This window comes from Eucalyptus grandis, chromosome 1 (genome assembly GCF_016545825.1).
Source record: "Eucalyptus grandis isolate ANBG69807.140 chromosome 1, ASM1654582v1, whole genome shotgun sequence".
Lineage (NCBI taxonomy): Eukaryota > Viridiplantae > Streptophyta > Magnoliopsida > Myrtales > Myrtaceae > Eucalyptus > Eucalyptus grandis.
The window spans coordinates 14042647-14062913 of record NC_052612.1 but is presented as its reverse complement, the minus strand read 5'-3'; the positions used below and the strand labels follow the sequence as shown (position 1 = coordinate 14062913).

Below are 20267 nucleotides of genomic sequence, written 5' to 3'. Positions count from 1 at the left end.
GTGGCTGGTTACCCTGCAAGGCAAAGCTCTCGCTGCCCTACCAATCTTGGCAAACCTGCGGCTCCAAGGGATTGCTACTTAGTATGAAATCGAAAAGTGGCAATAATTCAACCCTGTCGAGTCTGAATTTGACGATATACAAAGAACACAATAGCATCACGTTTCAATTATCAATAGTGTGAGAGAGAATTAATCAACGTGTGGGAAATGCTTTCCGTAGAGCCTTGCGTTGATGAGAGACCAGTTGACAATTTGCAAGAGAATTGTGGGAACAGTAATAAAGGCATCGACTTAAGCTTGACCAATGAACTTGTTTTGTATTCAACCTTTAAGTGCTGAATTAAGTTCGAAAGTGCTACATTCTTGTGATCAAACAACACAATACTGCACAATAAATAACAACAGACGAATCAAAGGTTCGAGATGCTTGTTTTCCAACACGGGCAACTGTGGAAAGGACATGACAAAAAATGACATTCTCTGATTTTTTTGTTTTACACCCACCTTCCCGGACGAAAGTATTGCCTCAATGATGAAAAGTGACTTTGGGTGGCAATGCGAATCTTGTTATATACATAAAAGAACAATAAGCACTTGAGGATGGCTCCCCCCACAGGCGAGCATGATACAATTAGCAGTTGATGCCGCATTGACCATTTGCAGCAGATTTTGTGGAGGCCGAGGTGAAAGGGTCAATCCATACCCAGAGCAATGAGAATATGGAAGCAAGAAGGATAGACCACACAATAACAATCGTACGAGTATGATTCTGCCGACCCAACAGACCCTTCAGGAATGGGTAAAGGTCAGCAATAACCTATATGGCGAAGAACAGCTTGCCAAACAGTGGACCCCATGACTGATACCCGCTGTTAATCGCATAAGACACACCTGCAACAATGCCAATGATGTTCACGATAAGAACTGTGGTCGGAGGAATGAGAAGCGATGTCCATTTGAACACATAAAGCTCAGCAAAGTTTCCTTCCTCATCGGCTGCTTTCGAAGTGACTCTGAAGTTGGTATCAATGCCAGAAAGCACTTTAAGAAGCCCTTGGAGCACAGCAAAAAGGTGAGCGGATGTACCACCAATGACCTAGAACTGCTCATTCCTCCACCAATCCTCAATGCTGACACCACTCCAACGACGCTCAAGAGTACCAGTTGCGAAAATTGAGACGAAAAGGAAAATGAACCACATGCTAGCAAAGTTGCTTATCTGCAAATTTTTTTTTAACATTGGATCAGTCATCAGATGAAAGAAAAGAGGAAACAATCTCTAATTATGCTGAAATTACTTACATGTAGCTCTAGATAGTCTAGCATAGAGACAACTATATTTAGTTTATGAAATCGGTAGTATAGCATAATAAGGAGAATATCTAATAAAGATGGACACTAGCATCGTAATTGAGCCGTCTTGTCAATGAAAATTACTTTAAATGTACAAATGATGCAGTAGAGCCAGGACTAACAGCTACATCATTTTTAAGGTTAAAAAAAAATGCAGATAAATGAAATTGAGGATCATGATCATACTCTAAAGAATACAAAGAAGAGTCCACCTGTGAAGAGGACTTTGGTGACCACACAGTAAGGGCACCTAGAATATGGTTGACTTAGGGCTTTCTATTTAACTATATCAAAAGGCCTATGTTTGCCAGCTATCAGCTGAATATTATTCAACCACCATAGCCATTGGAACGATGTTTAGGCATCTTCTTTTACCAATGTTTCCTAATGGTTTCTCATCCAAGCTTTATTAAAACAAGATGCAGAGCCACTCGAAAACTAAATACAAAGAGAACATTAACTCCATTCCAAAGAGGTGGAGATGCTAGGATCAGATGATAGAAGTAAACAATGACCCTTCTTTTGTTCATCTCACTTAAATAGAGTCAATGTGGATTAACGTACAACAAACGAAATACATGAGATTGAATACTCTATAATGAAGAGAGAAGTATCACTTACCTCAGGTATAATAAATTTGTTAGTGAGAAGACAAATGCAGGGAGAATACAATACGCAATCAGCGGTATTGAGGTGAGGGGATACACAATTGTATTGATGTATGCCAATCTCTCCAAGAGCTTCAATTTCCCATTATATCCATACCGTATAGGACAATGCCTACTTAGAAAAATCTCAATTGACCCCAAGGCCCACCTGAGAACCTGGTTTAAACGATCAGAAAGATTGATGGGATCAGACCCCTTAAATGCTGGGTGAGGAGGCATACAATAGATTGAAATCCAGCCCCGAGCACGAATCTTATATCCAGTCAAAATATCTTCTGTAACAGAACCATATATCCATCCAATCTGTTCGTAGAAAGAACATCAAGTCAATTCCTACCATATGACATGGAATTTTACATCTGGAATAGAAATTGCATAACATCATAACATACCTCTTTGTCCCATTCAGTCTTGTCCTCATAGCCACAGCTAATAACATGGATGGCTTCTTTCAAAAAGTGTTGCAGGATTGGTAGATGGTGGTAGGCCACCCTATTCCATGAAAGTAGCCGCAATGAAAACAGGAGACTGACCGAATCTTTTCTCTAGACTTTTCTGAGACATCAAGAGCGACCTCTTATCATCATATCCTACAAAACAAATTGGTGCTGTTAACATGATATAACACATAGCAAAGGTACTGTTAAGTCAGTCGAACAATTAAGTGACATCAAAAGAGACATTTTTGGTTTATTCTAAAGCTTAAGGGGGTCCTTTAAGGGCAAGGTAAGATACCCCAATCTGACATCAATTCAGGCTAGTTTTGACAGTAATCATGGAGTAAGTCCAGGCATTTGGACCAGTATAAGTCTGTTTTCTAACATCCAAAGATACGAAAGGAAACTCATAATTAAATCAAGACCTACCTTCAACCCCCTCCTCAACATCTTCCATATTGAAAATTGGAATAGTGGATTCAGTTCTTTTCATTGCTCTTTTCTTGTCAATGTACTTCTTATTGCCACCCTTCCCCTTCTTTCTTGAACCACAACAACTCTTTACAATAATATTTGGTTCCAGATCTTCCTCAGTCAATACAGGGTCATATCCATAAAGGGCTTGCCTGTTGAAACAACATCCAGTTCTGACATAGACAGGACCTTGGATGCTGTCAAGCCCTTTCAAGTTAATCTGCATTGAGATCATAAATAAGATAATCTAGCTCAGTTAAAAAAGGCAACAAATGAACATAAACAACTAGCATTTTGGAAGTAGGAAAAGATGAAGAGACACCTACATCAAAGAAGACGATGTTGCGGTTAGCATATCGATCATGCAGGTCAATCCCATCAAAACGTTGTGGGAACTGCACATAGCACGTCTTCTTTCCATACGCGGGATCCATCATGAAACACATTGCTTCTTTCAATGCTTTACTATTATTAAAGTAATGATCACAGTCAACATTAAAAAGATACGGTCCGTTGGTTAGGACAGCTGAGGCCTAGATCTACACAAAATAAAACAGTAAGTTATAAATTCAGAAATGCCAAAAAGTAATAAGCAAATCTAACCAATTTCTCCAGCGGATAAGAACAACATTCAGACAAGCAGCAATGCGGCAAAATCAAACCGTAATTTTTGTTTCTCAATATGAAGAGAAATAGTATTAAGTTAAAGTAGGGTCGGGAACAATGAATCTCTTTATGATAAACAAATCCTCACTATAAGCTAGAGACACCACTATCAACATTACAATCCACGGGGAAAAAATAAAAGGTAACTGATCCTTGAAAAAAATAATTCCAACTGTACATTCGAACTGAAAGCACAAAAGAATAAGCTTCAATATTGTAGCGTGAACTTGGAATGCGATTTCTCGAACCTAGAGATCCATTAATCAGGATCCTAATGCATATAGATATAAATTTCAATGCAAGCAAGCGATGAAGAACCTAAATGAAGAATCTAAAGTGAAAAACCAAATCACACCAACATACATTCATTTGTTTACAATTAAAGATGTCAGCCTGTCACTAAAAGAGACACATGACAAGAAAAGCTACATAAGATGTATAGAGATGACAAACCAAAGCAATCATGGCTCCAGCTTTCTCGTGATGTTGGAAACCAGGTCGCTTTTCACAAGAAACATAAACAAGTCGAGGTAGCTCATTTCCATCAGTATCAAGTCCCCCACTGTGGCCCAGGAAAACCTATTATTTTCGACAACAAAAAGAAAACACTAACTAGATGCATAAGAGGGGAGAGGGTTGATTTAAATGCTTCCGGAATACTGGTTAATATCGTATACCTGTATCATTCCAGGGTGATCCCTGGGGTTATTTCCAGGCCAGGCAGTGCCATCCTGCATTGTCCACCCTTCTTCTGGCATCTTTTGTGCCTTTGCAACCAAAGCATTGATTCGCACCTTGAACTCCTCATATTCTCTCTATCAACCACATATCAAACAATTTTACATTATATATACCAAAACATTTGTAATGGATTATGCATCTGACTAAATGCTACATTGTCGATAGGCAAACCACTAAATAAATTTTACCTTTCCCAAGAAACTGAGTTACAAAGGTAAAATAGGTGATGTATGGACCCCTCCCCAATGACCTTCATTCCAGTTTTACAAAGACTTACAACAGAATTCAACATAAAGCAACCAATCGAATAATTCAGCAGCACCGATCAATCAATGTACCTCCTGAGCTTCTTAGAAGCAGGATCATAGGCTTCACCGCCACCCTTAGCCCCATCAACCTTCGCAGCGTCGACCTGCCGTCATCTGACGATCCAGGCTCCTCTTTGTCGCCGGACCCATTAGCTATCTCCGTGGACCCATCTCGGGGGAGTCAACGAGCACGTCGGCGAGGAACCTATCGCAGAACTCCTGGCTCGAATCAGCCCTAATCTCGCCACCGACAACTCCGCCGTCCTCGTCGTCCTTCATCAAGATGTTCTCGATCTTGTCGAACCACGAGAGCCCCGAGTCTAGAGACGACGACGACGCGTTTGTCGAGGAGCAATCGCCGATGACGTCGCCGGCCTCAGGGAGGCCGCCGACGAAGCCACTGAGGTCGATGTGAGACATCACATCATCCTCCATATGCAACTCCAGATCCGCCATCAGAACACTAGAAAAAAAAAACAACAAAACAAAAAAAAGGGGGAAAAGAAGATGAAGGCAACGATGGGAGATCTCTACAAAAACATCTGATTTGCTCGCGGTAGTTCACCGGTCGGAAAGAGGGAGGGCAGAGAGAGAGGGGGAGGTCGCGGTCCTCTCGCCAGTCTCGTGCGGTGGTTCATTGATTGCTCGCGGTCCTCTCGCCGGTCCCGTGCGGTGGTTCGTCGGTCGGAAAGAAGGAGGGCAGAGAGAGAGGGAAGTCGCGGTCCTCTCGCCGGTCCAATGTGGTGGTTCGTCGGTTGCAGGCGGTCGTTTGCCGGTCGGAAAGAGAGAGGGCAGAGAGAGAGAGGGACTTCGTCGGGGAGAGAGAGCGAGTGTAGAGAGAGAGGCGCCAAAAAAGAACCGCGACAGAAAACGCTCTCTCCAGAGCTAGGAAAATTTTCAAAATGGGCGCCTGAAATTGTGGGTCCACGAGGACACGTGTCGCGCTCCGACAGCTTTCTTGTTTGCCAGCCTGGAGCGTACCTAATATTTACTCCCTTGTCATGGGGGATCTAGCCATCTCCACGTACTGAGTGGGAGGTGGTGCGAAGGTTCGACGTCTTGTGGGTATTAATATGAGATTTTTGGAAATGTCCAAAAATTAATTTTAAGTAAAATTGTCATAAATGTACTATGTGTGTATTAGTATGTTGGACTAATTTGTGAATTTTTGAGAGAGAGATCACATCTTTAATAAGGGGTGATCAAATCATTCTCTTTCGAAGATTGAGGTTTTTAAGGAACAGTTAGGAAAATCAGGATACTACATGCTCATGAAATATTCGGGGAATGGTCCCCCGGCAAGGAGAATGCACTGACAAAGGCGTTGCTCGGGACCTGCAAGACCTCGTAGGACTCAGCCCCGCTCGATAGGGATTGGGTGTTGCTGAACGACCCGAGGATGTTGACGATCAGATCTTCCGCAAACAAGGGCTGGCGTGGGTCATCGCCAGTTTGAGAGTGAGCGTCGAAGGCATGCATCTCTGAGCTTCTTGGGATTTTGGCCACAGAGCTCCTGGATCTCGCGCTTGCGGCTGGAGGAGAGGCTCTTAGGCCAAGCGGAACGCTCCATTGATGAGAGACGTCTTGTGCCTTGCTTCGTAATGATGAGGGAGTGAATGAAAGTGAAGAGAGAGAGAGAGAGAGAGAGAGAGAGAGAAGGAGGGGGGGGATAAAAGAGCGCGTTGACGTGAGAAAATATTAAGTTTTCTTTTTAAGGGGGGTTTGGATAAAATACTATAGCGCGATGTCGTGAGAACATATTAGATGGGCGGCCACACAGCATGCGCTCAATTTGACGTTTTCCTTTTTTCTTCTATTTCCAAATTTTCTTACGTCGCACTTTAACGAGTATCATGGCCATCCCTTCGGAATGGAGAGCGGGGCATTTGTCATGACGATGGCTCGCCTAGCAAGAACTTCCGCTGCCTCGTGCAAGATTGTGCTAACACTCAACGCGGACTTTTTCAAGCCCCACCGATCTGCAACATTTGATTAACTCGATTGATTATGAATATTTTTGTTCCTTTTTAAAAAATCAATACTAACTTATTTAAAGCTAATTTTGAGCCAATTGAGAAGCGAGAAGTCATTTCATCTTCCGTGAAATAGAGATCCTATTGATTTAGTTACACAAAGTCTAATTAGCGCCATTTTGATATATTCTCTCGTCATTTCAAAAATGTTTGATCACCAATCTTGTCCATTTTTATTAAAGCTAAGTCATTAATAGTGCGTACAAAACCCAAAACCGTTAAGGATAAAAATTAAACAAGATCTTATTATCGCCCCCTCGGGACAAGACCCCGTGAGGGGTATTAGGAAAGTCTAGAAGTTCTCCTACCAATTTCCTAAGAGAGACTACTGCAGAAAAGGAAAGGGTATTTTGTTATTACGGGACAAGACCCCTGAGCGGTAATAGGAAAGTCTAGAAGTGCTCTCACCAATTTCCCAAAAGAGACTAACGCGTAAAAGAAAATGGTATTATGCAAATGTGATATTTTATATTAGAGCAGCCTTCACTCTCTCAAAATAAGTTACTTCACGGGTAACGAAACATTACCCAATTAAAAAAAATCATAAAAAAAGTCATGCCCAAAATGGAATTCAATCTATACTAAGGTGATACTAGTAATCATGAATATGGCTAGGCGGACGAAATTGAACGTTAGACTAAAAAAGCAAAATTTCAATATAAATTGATTTTACTGCTCCACTATAAATGTATTCCGAGATTAACAGATAAATAGAAAGAAAGGCATCTTTATTTCGCTCAAAGATTATAAGATGCTGGGCTCCATTTAATGTCTAAGATTCGGAGGTTTCACATGGTGTTTAACCATCAAAACAAAAGAAGAACATGAAATGGTGCAAATGCCGTTTCCCAATTTTTCTTATTTTATTATTGTCGTGCCCCACTCTTTCTTTTACCAGCCTGATGCTCTTTTGGGGCAAATGCCGGCACATGACTGAGAAAAAGAAGAGAAAAGTCACTCGACAAGGGAAAATTGTAAAAAATAAAATAAAAATTAAATTTATTGTAATTTTTTCAATTCAATTCTTAATCTTTTATAGTTATGTCACTGGCCAAATTTGGCTAACCAGGCTAAGGTGGACAACAGTGAACAATTTTTTAATAATTTTTTTATTTTTGTAATTTTGTAATTTTTTTATCTTGCTCCAGCGACCAGCCAAAGGGAGGACTAGTCGTTGGCCAATGGTGATCTCACCTCACCAAGCAATTATAAAAATGGTAGGTAGTGCCAATTATACTAAAAATTAGTTTACAAAATTAGTTTAATACTCTAAGTGAGAGATTGGAGAGCGAAGTCTCTTTCTAAATGCCCTTTCTCTATAATACAGCCATGGGTTTGGTGACTGTTAATGGAGGTTAAAAATAGATAACTATGGAAGAAATTGTGTGAAATGAGATGTAATATTTAATACATGGGTAATTTAGAAATACATCTATTTTCTTTTCTTTATTAAATTAATATTAGAATAAGTGGAGAAATATACGTATAGATATGGTTTTCTTTTCCCGTTTTCCTCCAAAAATTTTCAGAAAAAGAAAAATAGCATTGTTTAAAATTTGAAAATATATAATTATTGCACTTTTAAAGATTTTTTTATTAGACACTTCTAAAGGTTTCAGGCGCGTGATTTTAACTAAATAAAAAGCTTTTAATCTACAAATCTTTGGAAAAAAGTAAAATACGTGTAACGAAAAACAACATATGGGGGATGAATATTGGAGTCTTGATTTTTGGTAATATTAATAAGAGGAAAAAAAGAAGAAAGAAGAAAAAAACACTAAAACACCCTTTTTACATGTATTTTGAGTAAATTTGGCCCTTGCATGTATTGTTTCCCCATTTGCGACTTTGCGTCCCTCCGACGGATCGTGGCCGCGAGGAGCGATGGCAAGGGGGAATGGCGGTGGCTTTCCTTGATGGGCCAGTGTAGCCACCTCCACCGGTGGCCTCGCTGGATGGGAAAGTAATGAGGAATGTTGGGTTGGAGGACAATGGGAGGGGGGCACTGGAGGCGATTTGGAGAGGCGGGTTGAAGTGAAGATGGAACGGAAGGACAGCTAGGAAGCTCGAAAACTGAGGTAAATTTGATAGATATGGTTGATTATGGCTTATTGCCTTTATAACCATTTTCTAAGGCTTGGAGTAGTTAGTTTACCTTAGTTGAATGGGTTCTTGGATATCAGTTGCGCTAGAATGGTTAGCTTTGTTGTGTTTGACCAAATGAAGCACCTCGTGTCCATAGTTGAGTTCGGAGGGAGGGAGGGAGGGAGGGAGGGAGGGAGGGTAGTAGGGTTTGAGGAATAGGATAAATATTTTTCATGATAAACCGGGCATACTATGTTTTGATGCCATGCTTGTTCCTTAGAGTGTATATAGATGTTCTGGGTTGGTTGTTGCTTCTTGCAATTGTATAATAATGTTCTACGCACCTGTTTGCAGGATGGAAATTTTGTCGTGTGTAATTTACCTACCCGAGTAAACACAGCATGAGATGCAGTTTGGAATAGGTGGGCTCATTTACTTGTGTAACTTTTGATTGATTGACCAGTCAAACCCTCCTAGGGGAGATATTATGCTCCTCTGTATGCAGCGAGACTTTCAGACGCTAATAGATGATGTGAAAAGTGTGAAAAGTGAGATGTCATAGGATCTCCACTTTGTTTTGCTACAATTCAAGAAGCATCTTGTCCAATTGAGGTGTTGATTAGTCTTTTAAATGGACTTGGCAGTTTAGTAGTTACGAGACTTACCAAGCTACTTCAGGGAAAACTACCCTCCAATCCTCTTACAGAAATTAGCAGAGGTTAGTAGGAATCCCAAAAGTATTTTAGGAGAATTATGGGGTTCTCTGGAATTTGTCAGTGTGGGGGACAAGATAAGCATCTCAAATGGCAACTACTGATCTGTGGCTCGATCTTGCTGAGATGAACATGCAATGTGTTGCTTAATACTCGACATTTCTCATTTGATTATTTATTATGATTTTTGTTTGCATTAATAGTTGGAAGAATCATGTCTGTTATTTTGGATGATGATGTTGTTTTGGGTGAGGTTTATAGTGGAAATGTACTTTTTCCAACTTTTGGATGTGCAATTGCCACAAAATCTCATGTTTATCTGTACATGTAGTGTTGTATTAGGTTAAGCATTTGACATTTAGGAATTAAATTCCCTGAAATTCTTATATACTGAGATCTAGCAGTTGTTGTTAACCTAAATAGAAGTCTTTTGGTAGCTATTTGATCATCGGTATAATGTGGGGTGTTTGACAAAAAGGAGTGGAACCTGAAGTTTGAAGAGTTTGGTCAACCATTATCAGAAGCACAACATCTTATCCAACGAGAACAATCTGTTGGATATTTCAGCAATTTTGAAATATTTATTAGAAATTATGATCGTCATGAAAGTCATCATTTTTGTAATGGCTTTTTCATTTCTAATGGTTGTATAACGGTTGTCTAATGGCTTTATAACCTTTGATTTATTACTTCATAAACTCTTCATTATTTTATAACGGTCATCTTTTTAATTACCAATTGATTTATGATGATCTCATAATGGCTCTCTCTTTTCCTTGTTTATATATAAATAAACTTCAAACCACAATCGTAGTAGATACAATATGTTCTCACAGCTTTCCTTTTCTTTTTACTAGGTTATACACAAAAGTTGTTATGTTTCCTTCTGATATTCAGTGCAGAGTATAGAAGAAGGTCTATTGTATCTTGGGAGGATAGCCACTGAAGCCTTACGCACCGAGTTACGTACTCCGAGGGGCGGAATTATCCTTAAGGATAGTGTTTGCACGCCTTAGACATTTCATTTTATTTTCTAATCTTTTGTAATGTATTTCCAATAATTATTATTATTTTATGTATTCTAATACTTTTTCCAACACAATCAACACGTTTGATTGCAAAGTTTGAAGCTAAGAAGAAAGAGGAAAATCTGAGGAAAGCTTTGGCTTTTGAAAGGTAGTGCGTGGCAAATGTATGCTACTTCTTGCTGATAGTCTTGCAATTTGAATGCTCTAGATTTTGCATTGCATTTTAATTGTCTTATATTTTAGAAATACAGTCAACTAATGACAAGCTGTCTACTGAATTTATGTTGCCAAAATTTCGTTCATGGGCACCAGGGATTGCTAAATCAGATAGTTTAAAGGTAAAACACACTCAATTGCCAGATGATTCTTCTATGATCTGGCATAACAACCATACTCCCGATGGAGAACTCTTTCTAGAGCACCGGTTTGATTCCGATTGCCAAATTATGTGTTGCTAATCATATTAGATTAGCCACTCTGGTTGATTGTGTTAATCTGGTGGTTGATGAATCCGAGAGTGCTCTACCGATTCTTAAAAAAAGTTCAAGATCTTTGTCTGTTTTTTTCATGAATTATTGATGAAAATCTTCTTGTGCCAAAAAGGTTAACGAGAGTGCTGTTTTAGCTTTGTTTGGTTTTTGTGGGGTTATGGTATAATTTGGGAAGAGCTTGCTCCTTTTATTCAATTGAATTTTCAGTTTGTGGCAACAAGTCACCATCTTCTTAAAAGTAAGTTTTCTAACTCCTCTGTAAAAGCCAAGCGTGAAAAGGAAAATAAGTATTGCTTTTGTAAGCTCGTTTCACGCGTTCGGGATTTATGCCATTGTGGATCTTATTTGCTAGCCTCCCTTTCCCTACAACCTGACCCTTCTTAGACATGAAGTATGTGATTGCACTGCGCACACATAGAGTTGCAGGACATGCATAGGCATGTTTTAGACAAATTTATGTCTAGGGAAATAGTAGATTGTCGACGTTGGTTTAATATGTGGCAATGTGGGGCCATATTTTCCTATTTTAGTATAAAAAGTTGAGCTTTATCCTTGTTTCTTCCTTTGCCTGAGTTGCACTGCAAATGGGAAGATATAACGAGAGCCATTCTTCAACTTGATTTTTTTAATATATATTATCTCATGTGAGTGCTGGAAGTGAATGTGATTAGCATTTGAAGTCTTCCGTATTTTTGTTACATAGATGAACTTCGTTAATGCAGCTTGAGAAGGCTCTGCACGAAATACATAATGAGCAGGACCGAATAAAGCTTGATTCTGAGAAGAAGTTGTCTCAAGCGAGTGCTTTGACTATTGGAATGGAGGATGGGTCATTGGAGGTGAATGAGACACTGCATGATGTTGATGCCAAACTTCGTAGGTCAGCAGAAAAGGTTCACAATTGGACTTGAAGATGCAAGAGATGGAGGCACGTGAAAGTGTATTTTAAAGGGAGCATTTTTCTTTGAAAACTGAGTATGCTCTTTTCAACCTGTGCATCTTTATGCATCATGCATGATAACGTTGGTTACATTGCTATAGCTGTAAGAAATACTCAGCAAGTGATGTTGCGAATCTGGCCTTTTTTGGCGGGCAGGAAGCACACAGGGCTGCATTTTATAAACACAGAGAAAATTTGCAAGAGTGGGATCAAAAGTTTCAGGAAAGGGAAAAAAAGCTGTGTGAGGATAGGAGAATCCTTAACGTGAAGGAGGGAAAGGCCAATGAAATTGACCAACTTCTTATGCAGAAGGAGATGGATCTTGAAGAAGCTTACAGAAACATGATGTCATCTAAATCAATGTTGTATGAGAAAGAGAAAGATATAAATAAAAGTTTAGCAAACTTGGCTGCAAAAGAAAAGGTAAGTTCACTGTTCAGTGCTGCTGGTTCTCCTGTCAGTCTTTGCAATCAACCTACATCATATTTTTCCAATGGTTGCTTAGTTCACTATTTAATTTGGTTGCAGGAAGTACAGTAAGAAGAAAGCATTATAAGATCAAAAGAGGAAAAGCTACTTGCATTGGAGAACAAGCTGAATCTGGGAGAGAATGTGAGTTGGATGCATAATCTATCTCTAGAAATTACTGATTTATTACATATTGAACAAAGTTTTTTAAGATGGACTTGGATTTGATGGTTTTTCTACTTACGATCATTATTTTGTAATTCATCTTGTAGGTGTTGGATCAATTCTTTTTGGACAGAATAGCTTTATTATTTTGGCAAGTATAGTCCAAGTAATGTATAAAATTGCCGTGCCTCATGCTTCTTGTCCTTGTCAATGGCACTGCTTATGATTCAACACAAATATGATTAGCTCAAAAGGCATTTTCTTCGTGGAAAAGGGGAGATAATGATAGGTTGAGGATTCATATTCCAAAAGATCATCACAATTAGACGCCACAATCATGTCAAAACCATAAGAGCTAGACATCACATCACATCCCCTTAATCACGACTGATCTCCTCAACAGATTTGAATACAGCGTAGTAATCAGCTGATGTGGAATGATCGTCGTTGTTGCTATTGTCGCCATGGCCATGGCTGTGGCCGTGGGGGGTTCAGATCATCCTCATTGGGCAACTATTGCTCATGATTCACTGATAGAAAGTCGAAGAAGACGGGTGTTGATGCGATCGCCTTGTTCGGTGGTGCGGCTAGTGTTGAAACTTAGGGGATGGAATCGTCCCTAGGGCTTGGTGAGTCCAGGATGAATAGTTGAGGTGGATTTGAGGATGATCCCGCAAGTGTGGCGGCCTCACCTTCATATTTCTGAATGGTGAGCCACGATTTTAATGGCCTCCTCTCTCTTACATCTCCTTTCTTGCCCATCGTCATGTTGCTGATGTTGCTGTTGTCCCTCTCTCCACCACCACCTCCTCTTTCACGCGCGGGGTCGACAGAGTTGGAGATGGCCAAATTGAAGTTGGCTCTTTGGGCTCTTGCGCCCTCCAGATTCGCAGGATTGCTCCCATCAAGCGAGGCTCTCTTTTGTTGTTCCTCAGTAATTGCCTTCAGTTACTTCTCGTTGGCCTCTATTCTCTCCTGCAGCTTCCTCTGTACCTGTTTTTTGTTTTGGATTTGAGTGATTAGCATGAAATGGTTAGGCTTTCTCCAAGGCTTTTAATCCCCCTAAACATTAAGAACGTACTTCTCTTAATTAAAAACTATCTTAGTGAAGTTTATCTTTGGATATATCTCTAATTAACACATCTTGTTGTGACTTTGGATCAAAGATCGCATCATATTAACAGTGATAATACTTTTAATCGACTGTATGATTGCCATGTTGCGTGTTCCCTAATATTCTCCGATGCACTTTTATGAATATTCCTTTTTAAAGAAATAAATTGCCAAAAAGAAATTATTCATACCTCAAGTTGAATTCTCCTTTGAGCTTCCTTTTGAAGCTCTGAAGCCTCTGTAGATAGGATTTCTCTGCTGGGATGCATGATCTATTAGCCAAGTTGATAGATGGATGTGTTTCTTATTAAGTTTGAAGCCATGACTTATCCCAAACAATATTTGTTTTAGACATTAAGCAAGAATTGATTTCTCTCTACTTTATACAATATTTTTCTTAGTAATGCATGTATATGAGAGATTTAGGAGAAGATATATCATTTGTGAAGTATGTGGAGAATTTGTTATTGAGAATCAAGATACATCATTTGTGAAGTATGAGGAGAATTCGTTGTTGAGAATCAATCTCTTACCATATTTCCTCCATTGGTGCCCGTTGATTCAATCAGGGCAGAATATTGTCCTTCTATAAAATGAGTAATTCTCAGTTCATGTTAGAAGTATCAAGATCCATGTGTATATCTTAACTAATAACAAATCAAATAAAATAAATATGAGAAATTAATGAAAATGGATGCATCATTTATTAAAGTACCTTGGTAACTTGAAGTTGATAATCATTTCTTGATAAAATGTCCTCCATTGCTGCTTGTTGTATATCATATTCTGGTCTAGTCTTGTCTGTATATCTGAAGTATTTCTGTGCAAAAATGAGTAATTTTACATTTCATGTTAGAATTACTTAGATCCATATATATAATTTAGGTCCATCTAAACCTCTTTCATCCTTTGCCCATTAACAAGATAAATGAAATAACAAAAAAATTAAATTGTATTCTTAGCAAGTTAGACAAGCTAGTTATAATCTAATTAATGTCTATCAAGTTGTGTCTCAAAATCATATGAACAACGGAACCATCTTTTCACGTCTTCTCTTTTTCCTAAATTCTAAGAGATCTTCATGCGATGCTTACCATATATGCAATCGTTCTTCCCAAAAAGAAAGTTCACTTCATTTTTGAATTATTCGGAACATCATTTAAATAGATAAATTACTTTTCAGACAAAATCAGAAGCAAAAGATCATGAATTTTGGCCATTAATTTCCTCGGAAGCGAGGTTTCGACGCTCTCACTTCCCTCGGAGACCTCGGACCTGACACTGGCATTGGTCGGGACCTGCAGTACCTCGTTGGACTCACCGCTGCTTGATAGGGATAGGGTGTTGCTGGACGACCTGAGGACATTGACGACCAGATGTTCTGCGAACAGGGGCTGCCCTTTGTTGTTGCCAGTTTGAGAGTGAGCATCCAAGAGATCTGCGAGCTTCTTCGTGGGATTCTAGGCGTGGAGGAGGTCCTGGATCGCGCGCTTGCGGCTTGAGGGTAGGTTCTTAGGCTAACCAAAACGTTCCATTGATGAGAGACGTCTTGTGCTTTGCTTTGTGATGAGGAGTGAAAGTAGAGAGAGAGAGAAAGAGAGATGAGGACAAAAGAGCTCGGTGTCATGAGCACGAAGCGAGGAAGATGAACGGGAGGTGGTGCGAAAATTCCTCGTCCTGCGGGGTCTAGATAAAAATGAATATCTGGTCTTGTTAGTAACATTATTGTAATAATTGTTATCATATTCATATCTTGATGGGAGTGATGATTAAATTCTCTTAAATGTCATATTACGCACGTGTGCACGTGACCCAAAATTATATTCATGAAGCCTGAGGAGATCAGGAAAATTGTTCAAAAGGTCCTAAACTTATTGCATGTTAGCCAATTGAGTCTAAACCTTTCAATTTTGCAAATTCAATTTTAAACATTTTTACTTTTTGCCAATTAAGTCATCCGGCTCACTTTAACTGGAAATTACCGACGGACGGATGGTGCTGCCGTGGCACTTTTTAAATAATATTTTGATATTTTAAAATTTTATATTTACTTTTTTGCTTTTTTTTTGTGGACTTTCGAAGTTAGGGCCAGCTAACCCTCATTGGTTTTGGGTGAGGGCGTCATGCCCCTCGCTAGCTCTAGGCAAGGGCTACAACGCCCTCACTAGTGAAAGCAAGGGAGCGTGAGCCCTTGCCTAGAAACGACAAGCCCTCACTTGGCCCTATTTGGTGAGGGCATCATGGCCCTCGGAGCCCCCGCCTGGCCAGATCTGGCGAGGGCGTTGCGACCCTCACCGTTTCTGGGCGAGGGCTCATACGCCCTCACTTTTGCTAAGGGGTGGTTCGGTCGTTCTCTTTCGAAGATGGAGGTTTTTAAGGAACAGCCAGTAAAATGAGGATACTACATGCTCATGAAATACTCGGGGAATTGTCTCTCGACAAGGAGAATGCATAGAAATATCCCTTGATCTTCCTCGTGTGAGGTGATCCCAATAAAAGAGGAGAGATGAACATACACTCAAACATTGATTGAATATGATAATTCCAAACACGACCATCATAACAAGTACACACTGCAAGTTATATAGACATCAAAAGCAATATTTAAAGATAAAAATAAAATGAAGAATCCGTTAGTCGATGAATCAAAATTGCCAGGTTCAACCTTAAAATGCATGTTGAGATTCGCATAAATTGCGTGTAACAAAAAACAACATATGGAGATGAAAATTGAAGTCTTTTTCATTTTATTTTTCGGTAATATAAGTAAAAGGAAAAAAGAAAGAAGAAAAGACAAAAACTAAAAACACCCTTCTTATATATTTTGAGTAAATTTGGCTCCTGCATATATTGTTTCCCTCATTTGCGGCTCGGGTAGATGGCTCTATGTCTACCTGATGGATCGTGGCCGCAAGGAGCGGTGGCAAGGGAAAAGGCAGTGGCTTTCATTGATGGGCCGCTGCAGCCACCTCCGTCGGTGGCCTTGCTGGATGGTAATATAATGGGGAATGTCAGGTTGGAGGACAATGGAGGGGGCGGGGGAGGGGACTGGAGGCGGTTTGGAGAGGAGGGTCGAAGCGGAGATGGATGGGAAGGACCGCCGAGCGCTTGCTGAGAAGGTCATTGAGCTCGAAAGCTGAGGTGAATTCGATAGATATTGTTGGTTATGGCTTATTGCCTTTTTAACCATTTTCTAAGGCTTGGAGTAGTTAGTTTACCTCAGCTGAATGGGTTCTTGGATATCAGTTGCGCTAGAATGATTAGCTTTTGTTGTATTTGACCGAATGCAGCCCCTTGTGTCCATAGTTGAGAGAGGGGGAGGGAGGGAGGGAGTGTTTAAGGAATAGGATAAAAAAAAAATCAAGATAAAATGGGCATATTATGTTTTGACACCATGCTACTTCCTTAGAGTGTATGAGCTGTTATGGGTTGGTAGTTGCTTCTTGCAATAGTATTATAATGTTCTATGCACCTGTTTGCTGGATGGAAATTTTATCGTGTAATTTACCTACCAAAGTAAACAGAGCATGAGTACCTGAAGTTGCTCCAGAGTTTTGGATAATGATGAAAAGATCCATAATATAAAGCAAGCATCCAGCAATGTAACGGGCAAGACCAGAAACAATGCTGTCTTTCCAGACAAGTCATTGATATTCCCAAGATGTTCAACGAGTTCATACGACTCGGATGCAACTAGATATGCTCCACCAAAAAGAAGCACTCTTGAGGTTATGCCCCCAAGGGTAGGTCTCACCATTCCATAACCCATTGACACTACCAATAAGAGAAGTCTCGAGAGTGCTTTCTTTACTGCACTAAAAGTGACAGCCCACATCGTGATGCCCATCGGTCTTCTTCCAGTGGAGTTTAAGTTGGAATTTTCAGAGTACCAGAGAGCCGATTCAAACATTCCAAGAGCAATAACTGCAGTTATGTGGTAATGCAACTGTACGACATCCTTCCAGTGTTTAACAAACTTCAAAAACCATATAAGTCCAAATACAAGGTAAGCCAATGACATTAAACCAAACACTACCATCAAAGGAGCCATTTTTCCAGGCAAATAACCACTTGGATTTCTTCAGACCGAAACAAGAAAAAAACCACTTGGATTTCTCCATACTGTCCTCCCTTTAATTATGGTACCTTTGAGATATGGATCACAAAACATAAAATACAAGTAGTACATCCCTGTCTTATCGATCTCGACCGTCACACTCTCCATCTTTGCTTCTTGATTTCTCCCAGCAAAGGAAGTTGTTATGCGTCTAGGCCATTCGAGGTTATCTGGGTTTCTCTAAATAATAACTTGACCTAATTTGCAGGCTTTCTCTTCAGCCAACTGCGGAGTGCAACATATCATATCAGATTTCAAATAAGCACCTCCAATCCTTTTCCGATCTTTTATATCAAGTATGATAGCCTCCACCGAGCCACTATTCTCTTGCATTTCATTTTGTGCATCAGCTGACTCCTTTGTCCTTATGAAGGTGACATCGTCAAACCTAAGTTGGGGAATCAAGATAAAGAAATCGAATCAATATCAATAATCATAGGGAAAACCTTCAAACAGAGATTGACGAGGGTTTGCACCAAAGAGATGTATAATCAGAGACTACAATACCGTCCATCTGCAATCCAGTAACAATATGCACAAAGTTCAGGCAATATATTTTGTGTGAAGGCATGTGTTCATGTCTATAGAGCAGGTAGTTGGCACATTTAAAAAAAAAAAAAAGGGAAAGCAGGCACACCAAGAGGTACAAATATGATGCTTACATCACATGAACCATCAAATAGAAAGAACATCAGCATAATTTAGAGGCAGCAAAGCATTAAAAAATCACTCGTTACTCAGATTTCAATAGAAAAAAAAAGCTTTTTTTTCCTTAGACAAACCGACATACAATCGACCTATAAAACAGTTCTTCCACAGCAAGCAACAATCCGGGGGGGACTACAATTGCCATTTCCATCATAACTTCGTAACGAATCATCGACTTCTCGGACCTCCAGCAAAAGCTCTACTCGGTCAATGACGCAGAGTAAATCAAGGAAATTCCAGCACCCCATCTACGATAGAAAGAGAACGAGTAACCCGCACCTTAAGTCCTAAACCTTATGTAACGAACGCAATCTAGCCCCGCACTTTGACTACAAAGCGCAATCGAGTCCTAAAATTCCCAATCAAGCCCTAAAACTCAAATCAAAACGTAGGAAATCCTCTAGCGAACCCGCGGCCGACTCCAAACGTTTCATCCAAAGGACTTCGATTGCGTTCTTCCGCCGATATACGTACAAACCGCATAGAATCTAAGCGAGTTCAAACGATCACGCGGCTGCAGCACAACGTTCCGGAAACCAAAACGAAGACGGAGCATCCATTCGGGACGGCAGCAAACCACCGAAACAAAGGAATCCGTACCTGATGGACTTCCCCTTGGGGCCCGGTTGTGATGTTGGGAGACGACGTCGTGGAGGAGGAGGAAGGCGGGATTGCGGAGCGGGGGGCGCGGAGGCCCTTGCTGCCGCTGTGGAAGAAGAAGGCGTTGGAGCGGGAGGTGAAGGCCTCGTTGAAGTAGTCGTGGACGGAAGCGTCGACGGCGGCGATCGAAACCAGAGCCGCGACGAGGAAGAAGGAGAAGAAGAACCCTAACCGGCGATGAGCTCTGCGCGATTCTCTCACTTCCATCTCCTTCCTCCTTCACACTCTTATCTCTCAGTGTTTCTCTCTGTTCCTGAGCAGAACGAGCTTTGACAAGGGAACTAACCTCGGATCTGAACCGAGATGCTTTCCATCTTCCACATTTTAATTTCTGAGAAAACAAGGGGAATTTTCCCTACTTTCCCAATAAGTAAATTTGGATTATTTGGATAAAATAACGATCAAACTTCCAATTTCCATTTTCTAATTTTAACTAAAGTTGGGATGAGTAAAGAATAGTTCACTACTCATAGCATAAAAATGTTATTGACTTGATTAGGTTCTTAATCTTCATGGAAAATTACGAGTCATATGATCGAAAGAACTTATGACCATCAAAAGAAAATTATGCCCATATTAAATATAAGTTATGACCCATTATGTAATTTATTAATAATAGAAAAAGAGATGTACTATGAACTTAGGCAGCTTGCTATTTTTTTTTTTTTTTTTTGGACAAATAGAAATCATGGGATTTATATTACTTGTGACGACAAAAAGGAAATTATGTTATGTAAAGAAGGTTACAAAATGATATGTGATGGGTAAGTTGCTATTATCAACAAAAATTGTCAATTTCAAGGGAAGATTGCTATCGATTAGTCAATATCCATTCTCATTTACATCATCGTATGGGAGGATCTTGAGAAGATTTTTTTTTTTTTGTAGTTTCGCATCGAAATTAAAAATAATTAAGTTGTCTCTCCAAATGATACTTGTCTTTTCTAAAAGTAAATATAAACAGAAACCGTAATTTCAATACAATATGAATCTAAAAAACACCAAAACACCTTTTTGTCCAGCTCAATTTAATGGTAATTGTAGTTTTTGGAGATCATTAGCACAATTTAATGGTAATTGTAATTTTTGGAGATGATGA

The 20267-nt window shown here is 39.8% G+C and overlaps 1 protein-coding gene and 1 pseudogene across 1 annotated transcript; both read right to left on the bottom strand.

Moving 5' to 3' along the window:
• Positions 1-313: 313 nt before the first annotated feature.
• LOC104430627 lies at positions 314-5103 on the bottom strand (annotated as a pseudogene).
• Positions 5104-17191: 12088 nt separating this feature from the next.
• Positions 17192-18264, bottom strand: LOC104453916 (transmembrane protein 87B). Its single transcript, XM_039316852.1, has 2 exons — positions 17788-18264; positions 17192-17751 (listed from the first exon to the last, which is right to left on the bottom strand). The coding sequence occupies exons 1-2, from the start codon at positions 17906-17908 to the stop codon at positions 17192-17194; spliced, it is 681 nt and encodes a 226-aa protein (XP_039172786.1). The 5' UTR covers positions 17909-18264.
• Between the last annotated feature and the right edge of the window lie 2003 nt (positions 18265-20267).

Coding starts and splice junctions, on each gene's coding strand:
- LOC104453916 (XM_039316852.1), bottom strand. CDS start 17,908: ATGGAGAGTGTGACGGTCGAGATCGATAAGACAGGGATGTACTACTTG. Junction 17,752..17,787: donor AGTATGGAGAAATCCAAGTG/GTTTTTTTCTTG, acceptor GAAATCCAAGTG/GTTATTTGCCTGGAAAAATG.